General features: G+C 52.3%; 2 protein-coding genes across 2 annotated transcripts; both read right to left on the bottom strand.

Annotated features, from left to right (window-relative positions):
• Window positions 1-253: 253 nt before the first annotated feature.
• BPIFB4 (BPI fold containing family B member 4) lies at window positions 254-7,930 on the bottom strand. The gene is made up of 15 exons (XM_055814226.1): window positions 7,825-7,930; window positions 6,573-7,128; window positions 5,889-5,993; window positions 5,610-5,753; window positions 4,897-4,957; window positions 4,264-4,324; window positions 3,618-3,709; window positions 3,082-3,294; window positions 2,801-2,854; window positions 2,116-2,286; window positions 1,873-1,940; window positions 1,687-1,729; window positions 977-1,040; window positions 475-551; window positions 254-350 (listed from the first exon to the last, which is right to left on the bottom strand). Exons 1-15 carry the CDS (start codon window positions 7,928-7,930, stop codon window positions 327-329), a joined length of 1,839 nt encoding a protein of 612 aa, XP_055670201.1. The 3' UTR covers window positions 254-326.
• Window positions 7,931-10,148: 2,218 nt separating this feature from the next.
• On the bottom strand, window positions 10,149-16,993 carry LOC101924289 (BPI fold-containing family B member 4). The gene is made up of 15 exons (XM_027790290.2): window positions 16,738-16,993; window positions 15,700-16,438; window positions 15,237-15,341; window positions 15,006-15,125; window positions 14,549-14,612; window positions 14,018-14,078; window positions 13,566-13,645; window positions 12,756-12,938; window positions 12,533-12,586; window positions 12,269-12,439; window positions 11,781-11,848; window positions 11,394-11,436; window positions 10,909-10,972; window positions 10,709-10,785; window positions 10,149-10,470 (listed from the first exon to the last, which is right to left on the bottom strand). Exons 1-15 carry the CDS (start codon window positions 16,823-16,825, stop codon window positions 10,396-10,398), a joined length of 1,992 nt encoding a protein of 663 aa, XP_027646091.2. The 5' UTR covers window positions 16,826-16,993; the 3' UTR covers window positions 10,149-10,395.
• Window positions 16,994-18,875: the final 1,882 nt, after the last annotated feature.

The raw sequence follows: 18,875 nt of genomic DNA on the forward strand, positions 1-18,875 counted from the left end.
TCCCGCAGGCTCAAGCACCTGCTGTACCTGCAGAGAGGGCTGGACTTTATCAAACCTGAGCATGAGAATGTGAAATACACCCACATCCTTCTAAGCATCCACAAAAGAGTTCAAAACACAATGTTCAGAGGCAAAAAACACTTGTGTTGCTTCTGTTCCAGGCAATGTAGGCGGGATGCAACATTTGCATGGAGAAGACCAAGCTGCTGTTTTGCTGTGTTAGGTACAGAGAGATGCAGCGGGGATCCTTCAGGCAGGCTGGGTTCCCATCCCTCCGCGGGCGGACGGGGAAGGCAGGGGTCCCTTCCCAGCCCACTGTCCCTGGCTCACGCCGACAGCACAATGAGATCCTGGGGAAGCAAAGGGGTTACTTCCCTCTAACCATCCTCCCTGCAAGCGACAGGCACTGTCTTTGCTCCAGAGTGGAGCTGAGGTGCCGTTGGGGGAACCTCAGGACACAACTGAAGCACTTACTTGGATGATGTCAATGTCTGCATTGGTGAAGTCAATGTTGAGCAGCCTGGGGAGGGGAACCCCTGCTCCCAGCACACCTGCGGGTCACAAACCACCCCAGCTCAGTGCCACAGGAGGGGGAATCACTGCCAAGCTTCTGGCTGGGGCTCGGTCCCCAGCTCCATCCTCTCTGTGTGCAAACCCCTCCCTCCGCCAGTGCAAGGCTCTCCAGAAAGGCTTTGTGTCATCGGACTGAGTGGGTCAGCAAAACACATTGCCATTTGCTGCTGCCAGCAAAGCGGCAGGCAGCGAGCAGCCCTGCAGAGGGGCACTGCTCCTGATGTGTGGGTTCACCTCCTGGCAAAGCCCCACCACCCGAAATAAGCCCCCCCACTGTCAGTGCAGGTGGGTCCCGCTGGCTCCCATTTCTTAGGGCGAGGTGAGCTACACCTGCATAAACTCAGTGTTGAGAGTACAGTCTAGCACAAACGAATATGTGGATGAGGCGTAAGAGCTTCCTTACTGTTCATTGCAGGCAGGAAGGCAACATCTAAAATCTGGCCAACGAGCCCCTCCAGGAGCGAGACCTGTGACAGGGAGAGGGGTCACTCAGTGCCATCGCTGGTCCTGGTCCCGTGGTTGGCCCAGCCTCACCCTGCCCTCGGGCACCTGGGGTTGCTCTGCTCACACCAGCTAAACTCAACCTAAACCCTCGGTGTTCCAGCTCCTCACCCATCTAATGCAAACTCCCAGTTTCACAGCATTCTGTGGTCAATTTTTAGTCCCAAAATAAAGCCATTCCCCAGGCCCCTTCCTGCTGGCATTGAAGTTGCCTGTAGTAATCACCTCTGGAGACCAGATGTGCTCTATCTGAAGGTATCCTGCCACAGGGGAGCCCAGGATTCCTCCTGACTTTTGCCATCATCCCCTGTGAGGCACGGGAAGGAGCCTCCCCAGGCACATCCCCAGGGGATGTTGTGGGTATGCGCAGGATGCCCTGTGGTTCACCAGGGACCCAAAACTTCTCCCTCTCAGGGAGGATTTTTTCTGAAAATCACTCATGGATTATCCATGAAAAGAAATCCTTCCCCAGAGGTGAAAGAAAGGTGTTATTCAAAGTATGACACAACCCTTAGAATGTAACTGGCCCTTATTTCTCCTGAGCCAATATCTGTCAGTGCTTTGCTTTCTGCAATGGATTTCACATGTTGCTGAGGCTGCTCGTATTCTTACATCAAAACCACCGATGGATGAAGATGCCAAGGAGAGATCAGTCCTGTAGGAGGAAGCAGAAGTGAGTAAAATCCAAGCAGGGCCTCTGATGAACCAGTGCTGTAATGCCCTCGTCGTTGTGCAGCCCAGGAGGTCCCACATCCATGACCTCCCCAGCCACCCCCCAGATAAAGACCAATGTCCTACTTCTCCAGGTTGACGCCGATCTTCAGTTTGTTGTCCTCAACTGAAAATTGGGCCAGCAAGGAGGCATCCTGCAGCCAAACAGAGAGGGCAGGGCAGAGGTGGCTCCTCCAGCCCATGCCCTGTCTGCAGCCTGGCCATGTCACATTGGGCGCAGGTCCCATCAACTGGCACCCCCACACGTGCCATACGGGGAGGGGGAAACTGCAGGAGGAATATCTGTATGGGTTCTTCCTTCATACATACAATATTCAGAAGGCAGAGAGACTTCTGGATGTTGTCTGAGTGGATCACCATCACTTCTGCTGTAGCCATGAGCTGGATCATGCCTTTATTTTTCATTAAGGTCACTACTGGTGCTTCAGGGACTGCAATTTTCAGCAGCAATTCATGGGACTCAGGGTATGCCTTGAAAACCTGTCAACATCCAGAAATGGAAAGTCTCTGCTGGCAGGAGCACAAACAGTGCTGTGACCAGGAACCACAGAGCAGACTGCCTACGCTGGCAGCATTTGCACAGTGCTGTTCTCAGGGGGCAGATCTGATCCTGAATTGCTCCAGTCTGACAAGTCTGCATCTCAGCCGGCTGAAGCAAAGTTGAGCTAACTGTGAGCCCAGCGCCACGGATGCCCTGAGCCCTACGGAGAGCATCTCGCCCAGCTGGAGGAGCACGGAGAGCCCCGCATGCAGGCAGACAGGGCAGCTGCAAGGCTCATCTGTGACCTGAAATTGCTACAGAAGACAGCGACAACCTGGGCTCTGGCCTGCTGTGGTTTCCAGTTTTGAACCAAAGTCAGATCTCGTTCACCTCTATGGGACATCTGGAATGGTGCCTCTGAGGAGGAAGGGACAGGGCGACAACCCCGCCCCGCCTCTGGATGCTGCTCCTCTTACCAGGTTATTTGCAGTGCAAGGGGGAACCAGGACTCACCGCAGGAACCAGGGCTCCAAGCATTGATGTTGTGAGTGGCGGGAGCTCAGGAAACTGTGGCAGAGAAGAGATAAACGCTGCACATATGTGTGATGGTGCTCACCAGGGTCTGCTTTCACCGGTAATGAGGCTTTTACCATAGTCTCTCTCACTTGCATTTTTTGTCTAAGATAACTGGTATGGAGGTGCTAAAGCATCACTCGGTAGGACCAGCCTGCACGCCACCCGGCTGACGGCCCCAACTCCTTTCCAAGCCAAGCAAGGCAGTGCTCCCTGCTCACCATGCCGGTGGAGATGTCCAGGTCCAGGGCACCCTCCTTCTGCAGGGTGGACAGCACTGAGCTGAGGACGTTCACAGAGAGGCCCAGCTGGGAGGAGCTGGAGTCTGCCATCGGTGGCAGGGCGGGCATGGGGACCCGTGCTGCTGCAGGGACAGCTTCTGGCTTTCCTAGTGGGTAGTCCACCAGACCTCCTGCCACTTGCCCCACGACGGTCTGCAGTTACAGGGAAAGGAAGCACAGGCCAAAACATATGCAGTATTTGCCTTTACGGTTAACTTCATTTTCCTTCGGTGTGAAATCATTGTATGCACGACCATGCCAAGTCAGGACCCGTGACACTTCCTTCTCCAAAAGTTCACAAAATGCAAACCCTGCCGCACTCTCCCATGACAGCAGCAGCAGCAAGAACAGGGCACCAAGCTGGAATCTCTCAGAGCTCACTGCTCAGGTGTCTGTGGCCCAAGGAGACCTTCCCAAACCCAAGTGAAATATCCCAACCCTTGTACATAAATGGAAGGAGAAGGTCCAGGACTTACGTTCAAGTCTACCTCAAGGAACTGGCCGGTTACCAGGGGAAGACTAGACACAGTGTACTGGATACTGCCCACCAAACCCAGGGGCACCAGTGCTGGGGGGAGAAGAAGGGAGTCAGTGATTCCCTGTTGGGCTCAGGTGCAAATACCCCCACCCCTGCCTGGCAGCATTTTTTCCTCCAGAAGAGCCCTGGCTTGCAGGTGGGCTCAGGGCGGCCACTTGGCCCCAGCAGCGAGTGCTCTGTGGTAACGCTGCAGGAGATGTCACTTCCCTAATGAGCAGTGTGTGCCGCTGCTGCAAATGGAGGGGACAGCTCATAGCCCCCGTCAATGCCACCTTTATGGACCTGGGGGTCCTTCTGTCCATGATCAGAGGCAGGGAAAGGGGAGATATGGGGAGGAGAGTGTATCCCACAGCGTGCTGGGGCACTGCTCTCTGACCACTGCCTGGGGGTGATGAGGTCTGGGCAAGGAGCTGCTGGGGGTCCCTGCTCCTGGCACGGGGCAGATCTGGGGTCTGCGAGGGGTTTGCTTTTCTCACCTGGGGGTGCAGAAGCTGAGGGAAAAGCATCACAGTCCTCATGCAGCCAGAGCAGAGGTGGCACAAGGGGCAAGGCAGGGCAAGGTGTGGGACCCACCATGTACTTACAGTTCACGAGACCCAGTTGGTCATTGACGAGTCCCAGGACGATGTCGACCACCGGACAAAGCTGCAAGAGTTGGGCAGGGATGGTGAGTAACCAGCGTTTGGAGCCAGACAACAACACACAGCCCAGCTCAGCTCTGCCACCTTCTCCTTGGGTGCAGGAGCACCGGGCGTGTAGGATGGCAGTCCCCACCAGTGACTCTGCAGTGCTTCTGAGGCTGCATCAGCTCTGGATCTGGCCCTGGGCACCCCTGCCCTTCATCAAAGAAGTGGGGTTAGGACTGGGTCCCAGGAGCCAGTGAGATGGCCAGAGAGACCCTGGGGCTTTCAGGAGGGAGGAGAGATTCAATTAGCCCGTAGCACAGTCCAGGACATCACTAGAAACTCCCAGGCACTTGGGCAGACTTGCTGGGCTCACCAACCTTGCATTTGGAAGGAGGGAGCAGCTTCTCCCAACCAGACAGAGACATGGCACGTGTTCCCCACTAATCCCAGACCACTAGGCAGGTGGGTGGATGCAGCAGCCCTGGGACAGCGGCCATGCTCCCACACTGGGACAAGAGCAATGCTGCGGGGAGCTGCACCACAACTTTTCAGACTCACTCCTTTCTGGGGTGGAGGTTTTTCCTGACTTACCAGGTTAGGAAGAAGTCTGTTCAGGACACTTGCCAATAAATTATCCACAACTGGGAGCAGGCTGTGGAGAAATAAAGGAGCACCATCAAAAAAACTTGCTGCAAAGTAAATGGGTCTTGTTAAACAATTCCCTGTGAATAGCGCAGAGCGCAGACCTCCTGGAGTAAGGCAATTGCAGCAGCCAAGTGAATTGTGCACGCTTGGATTTTGCGTGAGATAAGTGTAATTTGCATCCCAAAATAGCCAGTGGCAAATTTATTGCTGCCTTTTATCTACTAGTGTATAGTCTCCTTAAATGAGCAGAAACAACCTCAGCCCAAATGCTTTGTATGATTTACATACCAAGTGCTTAGTCTGGGAAGACCCCTTGCAATGTCAGTTAAAATGACCCGTGAATGTGGCATGTGGGACAGAAATGTCCCCTGGGGTGGCTGTGAGGTTGTGCAGCCCTCTGGGACAACTCATTCATTTGTTGCCACTGCATGAGGGGTGCACAGGGACCACCACCACCAGCAGCCCTTTGCTCAGCCTGGTGACATGGGCAGTGGGCGACTGTCACCTGCAGGGATGGCAGCTGACAGTGTCGCTGTCACCCACGGGACCGAGGGGAAATGCCCTTGTGTGTCTGTCATTCTGTGGGTGTGGGCTGGGGCTGGCAAAACCCAATGGTGAGGTGGCTCACGCCAGCACAGGAGGACACCTCCATCACTCACCCTCTCAGAAGTCTGACTTTAATGCCACCGAGGAGGGTATTGCATCTTTCTGTCACCAGTTTGGGGTAGCCTGTGCTGTCCATGGTTAGTCTGACCCTTGATGTGATGTTCACTTCCACCGCGATGTCGAGCAAACCCAGGAGGCTGTGCAAGGGGAAGCAACAATGGCAAAGAGGAACTGCGTCCCCCCTTGGAGACACCCCTTGTGGTGGTGCTTCCACCAGGGCTGGGGGCACGGCTGGCACTGCCAGCAGCAGCAGCAGCACCAGCCTGACCTACCTCTTGGCATTGAGGGCCACGCGGGTGTAGAGGTTGAGGTGGATGCCGATGCCAGGCAGGAGCTGCAGGGACACCCTGGGGAGTGTCAGCTCCACGATTCTCAGCCTGCAGGGACAGCGAGGGACATGGGGACACCATAAGTGACAGCTCTGGGTCCAGCACCTGCCACCCAGGCTCTACCGCTTGCGCAAAGCCACTGCTGAAGGGGTGGGCGAGTCAGAGGCCATTTAGACCAGAAATGGCAAAAGACACTGAGTTTTCTCAGTTGTTTTCCTGTTTTAGTTATTTTCCAGTTTTATCAGAAGCTCTGTTCTAGTCACCTTATTATTGCTTGCGCGTCTCCTTGGGGCTGAGCTTCAAATAAGAGTTAAAATGGGGCTGTTGCAAACAAGCAAGCACTGGCCTGGCAGCAGTGACAGGGGCTCTGAGGGCCAACGCGTGGTTTGGTGCACCCTCTATGGGCAAGCGCCTTCCAACTACTGTTTCTTTTAACTTTCCTTATTTAGCTCAAGAGGCTTTTTTTGCAGCCAAGCGATGCAAATCTGGTGCTGACTTCCAGGTAGTATTTATCTCAAAGCATCAGCTCCAAACTATCTGAGCATCTACTGAAGCATCACCATTGCTTCCCCCCCACAGCACTGAGGCTGCTGCCCCTGCAAGGAGACCAGATGGTGCTGTCCTTACCCGGTGAGCCCCTGGATGGTGCTGAGCAAGCCGCCTTCCCCAAGGATGCCGAGCACGCCGCCGCCTCCCAGCAGCCCTCCATTGCCCAGAAGCCCTCCTCTGCCAAGAAGGCCACCAGTGCCACCGAGAATCCCTGCTGTGCCGAGGACACCTCCATCACCTAGCAGACCTCCTTGTCCCAGTGCTCCTCCAGCAACCCCTGTGGGGATGCCATCTTTGGGGACACTGCCACCAGCTGTGGACCAGCCTCTGGGAGGGTTTCTGGTCCCCCTGATGTAGGCACCTTCACCACCCTCTCCACCAAGCAAGCCACCACCGGCATTGCCCCCTCCACCAAGCAGACCACCAGTAAGTCCCCCCAGCAATCCTCCACCACTGCTGCCCAGCAAACCACCAGTAATACCACCAAGCAGACCACCACCACCACCAAGGAGACCTCCTCCGAGGCCACCCAACAGGTCGTCACTTCCATCTGTGCCGGGACGTCCTCTCCCAAGTGGCACCTCTCCGAAGGCACCTTGGAGGGCATTGCCTTGCCTGAGCGAGTCTGTAAGAGCTGGAAACATCACCCACTGTCAGCCTGCGGGCAGAGCTGCCTCCCCGGCCACCACAGCAGCTCTTGAGCAGGGGCCGGCAGGCAGCTGCCAGCCCCCTGCCCGCACCACTGCTCATCATGCTCCTCCAGCACAGGCTGTCGAGGAGTTTGCACTCTGGCTGCCTGTCCCCATCCCTCACTAGCGCTGTCAGTTTTTCCCATATACGATGCAACAGCAGAAGGGCTTTGGGATCTGGGCAGGAGGCACCATAGCAAGACTGGTGTAAAGCAGCTCAGGCGGATTTATCTGCAGCCGCTCCAGGTAGGACAGCAAATGGTGTGGCAGGGTCGTAGGGGCTGGGCACTGATCAATCCTGAATGTGAGATAGCTGAGGTGCCATGTGGCTCACACCTCCTGAGCGGTGCAGGCCCCCAGGAGGAGCGATCCCCCATGAAAGCGATGTCTTTCCCTTTTCAGGAGCCTGGCCATTTGAAATTTTAATTACATAAGAAAATGACTCCAGGTTCAGTTTGGAGCTGGGGGGCGGCGGGGGGGAGGGAGTTGCATGCAAGCCTCATGCTCTTCCCCTTCCATGTGCAATTCCCCTCCCTTCCTCAGCTGATCATGCTGTGCTGGTACAAGGGTGCTGACCCCCAGGGACCACCACCATCGATTCCTGTTTCCCAGGGTCCCACTATGAGGTGGCAATGACTCACCATCACTTAAAACACCTTTACTGAGCCTGAGGATGGCATCTTTTGGCTGGCTTAGTGATGGGGTCATCAGGGCATACAAGAGGGCGATGCCCAGAGCCGGTGGCATGGTGTCTTCTGCTCAGCTGAGAGCTGTGGGTGCTGGCAGTACCTGGAGAAGGAAAACGGGAAAAGAGTGGAATAAGCTAGGTGAACCCCTGGAGATGAAGGAGAGTCAGATATTCGATCTGGGTGACATTTTTTCAGTGAATAGAAAGCATGAGCTTTAGGAGGACCAAAATAGTTCAGGAGTTAAAGCCACATTTGGCAAACAGAGCTGAACATACACAAAACAGGGGAAAGAAGGGGGTGCCTGTATCACATCTGCGGGGAACCTTTCAAGCCAGCTTCTGCACTACCCAAGCAGCTGTTTGCTTATTCCTGTTTATGGGCACCCCAGGCAGCCTGGTCCTTTCCATCCCTGGTCACCGTGACATAACTGTAAACTTACAGTATGAAATAGTTACTCATAACCTATAGCCTACACTGAGCTCCCCTTGCTAATAACCGCCCCATGAGTAGGTATGCAAATTAGTGCTGCAATTATACAAGCAACTCACATTTTGCATAAAGCCTTTCTTTTAAAATGGCATGTTTTAACCTTATAACAATAAAAATAATAGTAACCAACTTAAAAGGATATTGCGAAACAAAAAATCCCTAACTTTTCTTGTCAAATGAATGTGTTTTTTCTTCAGAGAAGGTTTTCATTTTGCTATAGCAACCACCTTTGCTGAATTTTTGGGCTGGTCACTATATATAAAATAGAATTTCTTACCTGTGTTTCGACCACTATTGGTATTATTCCCATGTTTTTTTCTTGCTCACCAGAGTACTTTGTAAGGCTCGTAGGTAAAATGGTGACTCTGTCCCTGGAGGCTTACAACACCCAATACCACTATTTTGACTGTCTTTACCTTGCAACCACCCGTACCAGCATTTTGATCATCTTTCTTTACCTGGCCTTATGCTGAGTTTCAAAGCCTGAATTTGGTCTTCAGCTCTTGGTCAAGGGGAGACCTTACAGCTCCTCAGGCACCTCTGCTGCGTACCATGTGGGAGCAGCGGGCCCTTATATAGCAAAGGTGATGTAGAAAAAGTGGAAAGATGCCTAAACTGTAAAAGCTGGGCTAGTGGATAAAGTGTATAAAGCAGCATTTGTGGTTTTAATATATTCCAATATAAATAAAGATTTGTAAAACAGGGAAAAGCATTAAGCAAGGGGTTATTGGATACTCCATTATCAGGCAGCGTAGTTACCCAAGAGCCCAAAAGCAAAGAAGGAGTCCAAGACTCTGCAGGCTGCAGCATGTGAGGCTGCTGCTGATCCTGAAAGAGCCATGCTGGAAAATCACTTTAGACTGGACAAATTCCTGCTAACACATGCACCCAGGCTGTCACACACAAACTACTGTATCAGGGTAATTTTCTAAGTTTCCAGCGAGCACATGGGGAGGCTCCAGAAAAGCGCTGGGAGACTTTTATCTCTTTTAATGCTCAATCCAAGAAGCAGTTCCTGAGGACCATCCCACCCATCCCAGCAGTTGCCAGCTGCTTCCCTGCAGATAGTATTGCCACAGCCTCAGAAAAGCCCCTGTGCAGTGGGACATCCACTCCCTGTTGGCTCCAGACAACATGAATGCTTTTGTCCTGGTGTCCTCAACACTTAATACCTTTGTGAGATAAAACGTGTTGGTAATGATCTGGTGCATCTTATGCAATAAGGGGATAATATGCTCCTAAACAAAGCAGTGTGGAGGCGTAAGCTCAGTTTATCTGTGCCTGGCTCTGTTACAGAGCCTTGCATGACAAGCACCACCAGGCTGCACTTGGGACATGCTGCAAAGCAGCCCCGGGCAGGGAGCTGCTCTCCCTGCAGTGTCTGCACCAGGGGCTCCAAATAAGTGGGGAATGGCAGCAAGCACTTTGCAAACCCTACGCCGTGGTTGCATTGCCAGCACCTCCTCTGCCCGCTGCCAGGCTGCCACAAGCGGCACCCAGGCAGGCAGGGGATGGGCTGCAGCAGGGTGCCCACGAAACCCCAGCTGCAGTGGGAGCTGCTCTTCCATACCTTGTGCCACAGACTGAGCTTCAGAAAGGCTTTCTGTGACATACCGGCTTGTTCGTTATAGGCACAGCCTCCCCATCAGCTGCACTGCCTGTCCGTGGGCATGTGGCATAGGCACACAGCGGAGACAAATGGGTGCTGGCAGCCAGAAACGCATATCAAATAAATATTCAGAGAGAGAAATGCTGAGGCAGTGAAAGATTTTATTGAAGGAGCAATAAGAGAGCAACCTTTATGCCTAAGAAATAGCTCTGCTTCCCAACTACAGATGTTAGAAGTGCCCACAGCAACTGCCCCTAACACCCACCAGCCCAGCAGCCTTCCCTACCCCACGCCAGGCCACCACCAGAGATGGTTGCCTGTCCCCCTTGGGCCTCAGCGAAAGCACAGGGCAGCACTCGAGGGAAAATGAAGTCAGAGGGAGCAGAGACGAGCAGGGTTCTGGGGCTGGCGGCACGTTGCCTGCCTCAGACAGTGAGCGGTGCCATGGGTCCTCCTGAGCAGAATCTTTTTAGATTGGTCTGGTTGGGAGAGTCATCTGCCTGGAAGAAGCAGCACAAAAACTATTCAGTTTTCTCATTTGGACTTTTCCCTGTATCCCATGGGAGGTTTTCCTGTGGGTCCATACTGGTAGAGGCACCTCCCAGACAGTGGGAGCAGCCCATGGGAAATGGGGCTGGCTGGAGCAACATGGGGCTAGGGGGTCTGCAGGTCCCTGCCCCAGGGTGGGAGCATGCCGCGCTCCCCGGGAAGGCAGTGCTGTGGGAAATGGGTCCTTACGTCGGTGATGTCAACCCTGGTGTTCCTGAGGCTGGTGCTGAGAATGCTGGGCAGGTGGACTGACACATGCAAGGCATCTGCAAAAGCAAGTGAAAGCATCTCATCATGGGGAGAACCCTGAAGGCAGGCAGCAAGGGAAGGGGCAGAGCCCCAAATCCGACTGAATTTGAGCTAAGAGAGGACCCAGAGCCCGGCCATACCGTTAATGGCAGGTACATATGCAGCTGCGAGGACTTGCTTGAGCCATTCTGCAATTGGGGAGATCTGCGGGGGAAGCAGATGGGTGTCAGTGTCAGAAGGAGAGCAATGGTTATGGCAATGAAAACAGCAATGTCAGGGTTATCAAGTTCTGTCACTGCAGGATGCTTGGAGCTATAAAACACAAAGGCTGGGCAGCTTCCTTCAGTGAAACTCCTCCAGGACTGAATGTGGGCAGATACACAGGGACAGGCTCTTTGGGTAAATTCTCCTCAATTATTCGTCCCCTGTTCCCAGCACCCTCGGTGCACTGCCAGCAGGTGAACATACAGATCCAAGTGTCACTGCTATAGGGCACAGGGGATCGACAGGGCAGACAGCAACTGGCCTCTGCCAAGAGCAGAAGAAACGTGAAGACTGAAGATTAATTGACGTTTTGGTTCTCTTTCCCTACACAGAGTCTCAACCCAAAGCAGCGTGCACTTACACTGAGGGGGTCAAGTCTCAGAGGTACCCGCGTCAGGTTGATGCTACAAAAGAGAAAAAACAAGCAGTCAGGTTGCATCAGATGCAGCGCTCCTCCAGCTCTCCAAATGCTGCCCAGACCCTTCCTTGGTCTGGAATTTGTCTCACCCACATGAAAAGATGAGGATTTTGAAAGCAGGGCAACTTTTTTACAACTCTTTCATCACTTTAGACATGCACTTGCTTTGAGGTTGGGGCTGGGAGGAGGCAGGAAAGCTCCAGCACATCTTTTCCACCACATCTACATCACACTCCCTGATTGCTGCCATCAGCCCCATCTTGCCAGGCCCCCAGCAGCATCCCCAGGCAGAGCTCCCCTGCCCACAGTGACCGCAGAGCTTGGCTCTACCTGTCAAGAGCCAGGGAGGTTTGCAGTTTGCCACCGGAGACCGATGGCGTGATGTTCAGAACAATGTCCTGAAATTGGAACAACAGAAGAAATGAGGTTATTTCCCTGCATAGCTCCCGAGACTAAAAAGAAAACCCAGAGTATTTGTAAATAATCCATTCTGAGAAAAAACACCTGTCTGTGCCTAGAAATCACATTTTTTTGATGGATGGCATCTGTTTCTCTCCCAAGGGTTCACCCTTCTGTTTCTATTTTGTATTACTCCTTAAACATTTCACTTGCACTTGGTTGAGAGCATTTTTAAAGGCCTGGGCACCACTGTTCTGACAATGTAGTAAATTCAAAAATACAAAAATAGTAAATTCAAAAAACCCCAAAGTACAAGTACTACATGGCTAAGGGCAGGAGAAGCCGAGGGGATGCCAGAGAACAGCCAGGTTCAACCCACTCCCTGTTTCAAAGGTCTCATTCCCCGAGAACCCACTCACCGTGTCAAGGGAGAAGAGGGGCTGCTGGGCCGACTGCAGGGGAGGACTGAAGATGTCGATGGAGGCTTTGAGGGTGGCAGTAGCTCTTTTGTCCCTCACGGCCACCACTGGTTTGTCGGCCACCCGCACGCGCAGCTCCAGTGGCAAAGAGTCAGGGAGGATCTTGGCGAGCTGCACAGGGCAGAGGGAGGTCAGAGCAAGGGGGTGTTTGCATGGCCAGGGCGGTGGGGTTGAAGATCAGTGCAGGTGAAGGAGGGGGCTGACCTGGGGGATGAGTGGGAGAAGAGCAGATGTGGACAGCAAGACACTATCAGGCACCTGTGGGAACAGCACCAGTGAAATGAGCCATCAGGAGTTTGTGCCAAGCCCACGCTGGGCTCAGCTGGGCCCCGCAAACAAATACAAGCACATGGTGGTGAGCACCCTTGGGTCACCCGAGAGCATCCAGGACCCCACCTTGGACATGCAGAGGGGCATGGTGACCCACCATTGAGTTGGTGATGCTGAGGCTGAAGGCTCCCTGCCCCTGGACCAGCTCCAGCAGCTTGCCAAGGGCATGCTCGGAGAGGCTGAGCTGTGGTGGGCGACCAGTGGCCAGCAGCAAGGTGGCGGCAAGCGGTGGTCCTTGTGTGGAGGCCACCACACCGCTCTCTGTGTCCCCGACAAGGAGCTGCAGAGACAGAACAGTGGAGGGATGCTGGCAGGGCTCAGAGGGCTGTGGTCGCACTGGGCACCCTACTTGTCTGTGGACCTTGCGGAGATGCTCACGTGGGGTTAATCAATGTTTTAATAGACATAGGGCTGCCTCAGGCTGTTCTAGCACAGGCAACAGCTGCATCTGCTACAGCTTTCCCTTTAAAACACCATCACATCTCCCATCGGAAAGACACATTGCCAGTGTTTTTCGCCTGATCACGGTCCCCACCAATTACATGCCAAACTTTCACAAACCACTTATAAACAGAACCTGCTTGTGAACGATGACCACTGGTCCTGTATGAAATCAAAATTTGCTGATGATCAACTATGAAAATGCTATAATTGTGCTTAATTAAGCAGCGTCAAACCAATCTGGCTCATGCTACTCTCAAGGATTAGCAAGTGAAAAAACAAGGTAGAGCCCCAGTGGTGGCATTAGTACAGACATGGCTGGACCATGCTCAGCACCTTCCAGCGAACACTCTCCTGAAGACAGGTGGAATAAGAGGAGCCTTCGGCAAACAGTTGCCACATTCAGATGAATTACACAAACTCACTCACTCAGAGGTTCTTGGGCTGGGGAAGCAGTAGGACTTACGTTTAGATCCAGCTGGATAGCATCGCCACTGATGATGGAAAAGAGGGGCAGATCTCCCAGAGCCCCAAGCGGGACCGTGGCTGTGGAACACAGGGAGGAAAACTTTTAAGCTGCAAGGAGAGGGGGATGCTCGCAAATCCCATGGTCCCAAGAGATATTGGAACTGATGGCAGCTCCTGCCCACAGCATTCCCAGCTGGACAAGCCACTAGAAAGCACTGTTTTGCAGCAAAAATATTGTTTCTAAAAGCAACAGCTCCTGCAGTGGCTTTCTTCAGGAAAAACTGCCTGCTGTTGCTCTGGGGCAAGGGGAATTGAGTGTTGTGCTTGAGCTGAGAGTTGTGGTTTTAGGAAGTTGTTAAATTATTGTATGCACTCAATGTAAAAAAGCCAACAAACCCTAAGTGCAGGGGGTCACACAGGAGCAGAGGAAGAGGAGGGTGCAGCACTTACGGGTCCTGGAGCCAAGCAGAGTGTTCACTGTGCTGAGCCTGGAGTTGATGATGTTGCACCCCTGAAGAGGCAGAGGGAAGTTAAGAGTCCAAGGACCTGCAACACTCACGTGTGTGTGGTGTGTTAGCACAGTGGGGAAGAACTGGTTCTTCTGGGGTTGCACAGTGCGGGCAGGAGCCGCTGCCTGGCAGGGCTTGGTGGGACACTCCATTGCTGCAGCATCGGGCGGGCGAGCAGCCCCTTTAAGCGATTTGCTCACCACTTGTGACCACTAAACCAGCACATCTCAGAAACCTGCTTGCCAGCAAAGCCTGGCACAGGCAATGGTGCTGGTGCCCGTCAGCAGGGAGGACAGGCTGACCGCCCTGGCTGAGCCCACAGCTGTGCAAACAGCCGTGTCCGTGGGGGCAACCTGGCCCGCTGCCTGCACTGCCTGCACTGCCTGCTGCCTGCCCTGCCTGCCCTGCCCACGCTGCCTGCCCGCCCAGCACTGTGCTGATGGCTCGCATGAAGATCGCTTTGCAGACTTACCACCTCACGCAGGACATCACTAAGGAGGCGTTTTAAAGGCTGATCCAGAAGTGGCACTTTGGGCCTGGATAATGGAAAAATAGGAAATAAAAAGTGATGTAGATTAACGGCTGGAAAATGAAAGTACTTTGCAGATGAGAAATATGAGGCCTCGCTTGTGCTGTCCAGGGCTATATTCAGTGCCAAAATATTGCCAAACACGAGCCCTCCGAACCCAGCTCAGTGCTAGGCTCCCAGCACAACCCAGAAATATTATTTCTTTAGCCCAAATTTTAAAAGAAAGTTGGCAGTTCTCTGAGGCCAGCAGCCAGCTAATTCAGCCTCTGAGGTGTCAGGCACAAAAGCGCTGCCTTCAATGGCCAACACCACCAGCACCAAGGTTTCCCACTGCTGTAAGGGCCACGTGCCAGCCATGAGCACCCCCCTCACACGGATGCTACCGCACACAGATGCCTACCTCAGACGGATGTTTATGTCAACAGTTTTGCAGACATTGTTCTGACGAGCCTCCCAGTTGTCCTGGACCACCATGGCCACATCTGCTTCCACCTGCACACAGAGCGCTTTGTCCAGAGCACTGCAAGGGGGGAAACACAGCATGCGGCTCAGGATATTTGCTGGCCATCTACTTCCCAAAGAGATGGTGACCTCCCTGCTCTGAGCCATGCCCATGACAGACATGCCATACCTGGTACTCTCTACCAGCAGCTGGGTGTTGAAGCCCACCTCGTGCCCAACACCTGGTAGGGAATGCAGACTTATTTTTGGAAGGGTGTTGTTCACAATTTTCAGCCTGGATGGTTGAAACAAGAAAAAGGCAATAAATAGCACATCTGTACAGTGGATGTCCTGTCCCCTCAGCCTCCAGCACTGCAGCTGATCGTAGAGCCGCAGTCTCAGGCCTTCACCCTGCTTGAGCAGGGATCCCTGACAGCCAGGAGCACCTTGCAGCACATACAGGACACCCTTGCATGACTGGGGCATATAGAAACTCCCAAGAGCTGAACCATCATTTATGAAGCTGCCCCACGAGGGGAAAGAGGGGGTCCATATGTTCAGACAGCAGGCTCCAGACGAGACCCTCCTTTCCCCAGTATGGCCCAGACTCACTGAGGGCTGCTCAGGGACATCCACCTCCCACTTTCACTCACCCTGTGAGGTCTCCACCACTTCCACCAAGAAGATTGCCAACGAGACCATTTTTGCCAAGAAGACCATTTTTGCCAAGAAGGATATCAATGACAGCATCAAGGAGACCATCAACAAGACCATCTTTGCCGAGGAGACTCCCAAGGACACCATCTTTGTCGAGGAGACTGCCAATGATGCCATCTCCACCGAGAAGACCCCCAAGGACACCATCTTTGTCAAGGAGGCTGCCAGCTACGCCATCTCCATCAAGGAGACCCCCAAGGACACCATCTTTGTCAAGGAGGCTGCCAACGATGCCATCTCCACCAAGGAGACTCCCAAGGACACCATCTTTGTCAAGGAGGCTGCCAGCTATGCCATCTCCACCAAGGAGACCCCCAAGGACACCATCCTTGTCAAGGAGGCTGCCAGCTACGCCATCTCCACCAAGGAGACCCCCAAGGACACCATCTTTGTCAAGGAGGCTGCCAGCTATGCCATCTCCACCGAGGAGACCCCCAAGGACACCATCTTTGTCAAGGAGGCTGCCAGCTACGCCATCTCCACCGAGGAGACCCCCAAGGACACCATCTTTGTCAAGGAGACCATTTCCACCAAGGAGACTGCCAACAACACCATCTTTGCCACGGCCTCTGCCAACAGGACAATCTTTTCCAAGGAGACCACTGAGCAGATTGCCACCAAGGAGACCACCTTGAACCTTCTTGGGGTTACATTTGATTGGCAGATCTCCAAGGTCTAAAAAAAAAGGATGAGAGGACACTGTAAGCTATGTGAACTCAGTGCAAAGCATGTTGTGTCAGCCTGGCTTTTCCTTCCCCTTTGTTTCCCTCTTTATGCAATAGGGGTGGTGGCACCAGCCACTGTGAAGTATGTGAAGTGTCATTTCCAAAGTGCTTTTTAAATCCAACTGACCAACATTGTCCCTATGACTGAACAGATCTGGACCAGCTTCTGATTTCCTGAGCATGGTCAAGAGACAGAAAGAGTAGAACTGGTCTCAAAAAATAGAACATAAAGCTTTTCCATACACTTACCTTTATCAGCTTTGGCAACTGAAGAAAAAAATCCTGGTGAAGGGGTCAGCAGGCTGTAGAGAAGTAAAATAATCGAGAACGTAGTCATCTTCAGTCCCAATAACTGTGGAAAGTAATTTCCATCAGTACAATGCTGGGATAGCAAGTGCAAGCCAGTGGAGGGAGGAAAGAGGAGGATGGAGGACAGAAAAAGGAGGAATTCCTGTTAGAGAGGACAAAATCAGAGAGGAAGTTGCTGGCACCACTCTGGCCTGCTCGCCAGACTGGTGGGCATGGTAAAACTGCATTTTCCTGCAGGAGGAACCAGAACTTCAACAGCAGCTGCTCCAAAGACCAACCCTCATGGCAGCCAAGTGATAAGCAAGTGCTTGTTCGGTTTTTTCCTGCTTTAACCCCTCAGCACCCGTGAGCAATGTTGGCGACTGATCAGGCTGATCTGGGGCACATCTGTTCTGGGTGGCAATTTCTCTAAGAAACAAGATCCTGTATCCTTCATGATGGGAAAACAGGACATATCTGACAACATGATCATCTCTAGTCACAGAAAGAAAAGCGATTGGTCTACACCGGGCAAACACACCAACATATCTAGGAAGAACATGTCCTTGTTTGAATGTCATGACCTCTGTGCAAACATCAAACATCTGCGGCTTCCCTCTTCATAAAAGCACCTTTTGGTAGAATTGTAAGAAGGAAAAGATAATTTTTAGAGTTTCAGTGTAATTGAAATATTTCTGTGGGTCCTACAACTTGAAGCAGTGGGTTTTTTTAAAGAACCATAATGAACTTCATTGCCCCAAATCTATTTAAATGTAAATAACACATCAAAAAGGGATCAAAACAAGTGTGAGAGGTCTAATTCACCTTAGCTAAAATCTAACTCAGATAATAGAGTTCCACCAAAAATAATTTAAGTGATAATTGGTTATGAAAACCATGAAATACCCTTTCTTCTTCAAGGACTGCAAGTACAATGAACATGCATGTCTGTTCTTGAGAAACTCGTAGTGAAAACCACCATGAATTTTACTTGTTGGAGCATAATTCAGGCAGGCAGCAGGCAAGAATAACAATTTTTGTTAAAAATCCAATACTCCCAAAAAACCCTTAAGGGTTCTCCTTTGGGAAGTATTCAGGTTTGCAGAAGCAGAAGCTAAGAGCACACTTTTTGAAGAATACGTTTGCTCTTACCTGACCACGCTCTTGAGTACGAGGCTCTCTCTAGCCAATGTGGCTGTCTTCTGAAGCTGACCTGCATCAAGCATCTTCATATATAGAGCTTTACAGCAGGAAAGAGGCAAGCGATGTCATCGAGGACACCCACGATAATTGATGGGGAGCAAAACAAATAATGTATGGTTTCTGCTGACTTCCACTGCAAATATTTCCTTAGAGATGTTAGGAGTTAGGTAAATCATTGAGCAACAACCCGTAGATGCAGAAGCAGACTCGGCCAGCTCTCGGTGCCAGTCCGCATGCCGCTGCCTGGTTTAGCGTATCATCCTTTTGGCCTTGTTCTCATGTCAAGATGCAAACATGGCTGAAATGTCATGCCCTGATAAAATACCTTCCCACCCCCCAATAAAATTGAAGTTTTGGCTGAAATATGTGTCAAAATGCTGACCACCCCTCACTGTTAAATATTTCTACAGTTCTTGGTGCTGTGGTACTGAGCACTTCACCCTCACAGTAAGCCCATGCAGTAAGGGGGTGCCACACGCTATGCGTGATAAATGAAGGAGCAGGCAGCACCTTTCTCCATGTAAAGACAGGCTGCAGAGACAGTAACAGAGCCTGGTATTCACCAGCCATGCCCAGTGTTCCCATCCTGACTTGCCTACAGACTGAACTTACCTAAGAGTGGCCAAAGCCAACAGCACCTGCCCAGTGGCCTGAATGGCTCGTAGTCCATTTGATAACTGAGGAAAAGGAGGTATTGAACCAGGAAGGAACAGTGACATCATGACAAGGCATATTGATGGTGTGTCCCAGCTTTACAGATACCCCGAGCTGACAGACTCTTTGAGGAGACATCACCTGATTTGGAAGCACTGTACTGGTCTAACTGGCATGGCATTATATCCAGGTCCATCACCTCTGCCTCATGGCACTCCAGGAGGACCGGACATGGGATGGAC

This window comes from Falco peregrinus, chromosome 9, assembly GCF_023634155.1.
Source record: "Falco peregrinus isolate bFalPer1 chromosome 9, bFalPer1.pri, whole genome shotgun sequence".
Lineage (NCBI taxonomy): Eukaryota > Metazoa > Chordata > Aves > Falconiformes > Falconidae > Falco > Falco peregrinus.

Coding starts and splice junctions, on each gene's coding strand:
- BPIFB4 (XM_055814226.1), bottom strand. CDS start 7,930: ATGCCACCGGCTCTGGGCATCGCCCTCTTGTATGCCCTGATGACCCCA. Junction 552..976: donor CTTCCTGCCTGCAATGAACA/GTAAGGAAGCTC, acceptor TGTGACCCGCAG/GTGTGCTGGGAGCAGGGGTT. Junction 351..474: donor CAGACATTGACATCATCCAA/GTAAGTGCTTCA, acceptor TTGCTTCCCCAG/GATCTCATTGTGCTGTCGGC.
- LOC101924289 (XM_027790290.2), bottom strand. CDS start 16,825: ATGACTACGTTCTCGATTATTTTACTTCTCTACAGCCTGCTGACCCCT. Junction 16,439..16,737: donor AGTTGCCAAAGCTGATAAAG/GTAAGTGTATGG, acceptor CTTTTTTTTTAG/ACCTTGGAGATCTGCCAATC. Junction 11,849..12,268: donor CCCTCTTCTCCCTTGACACG/GTGAGTGGGTTC, acceptor TTCCAATTTCAG/GACATTGTTCTGAACATCAC.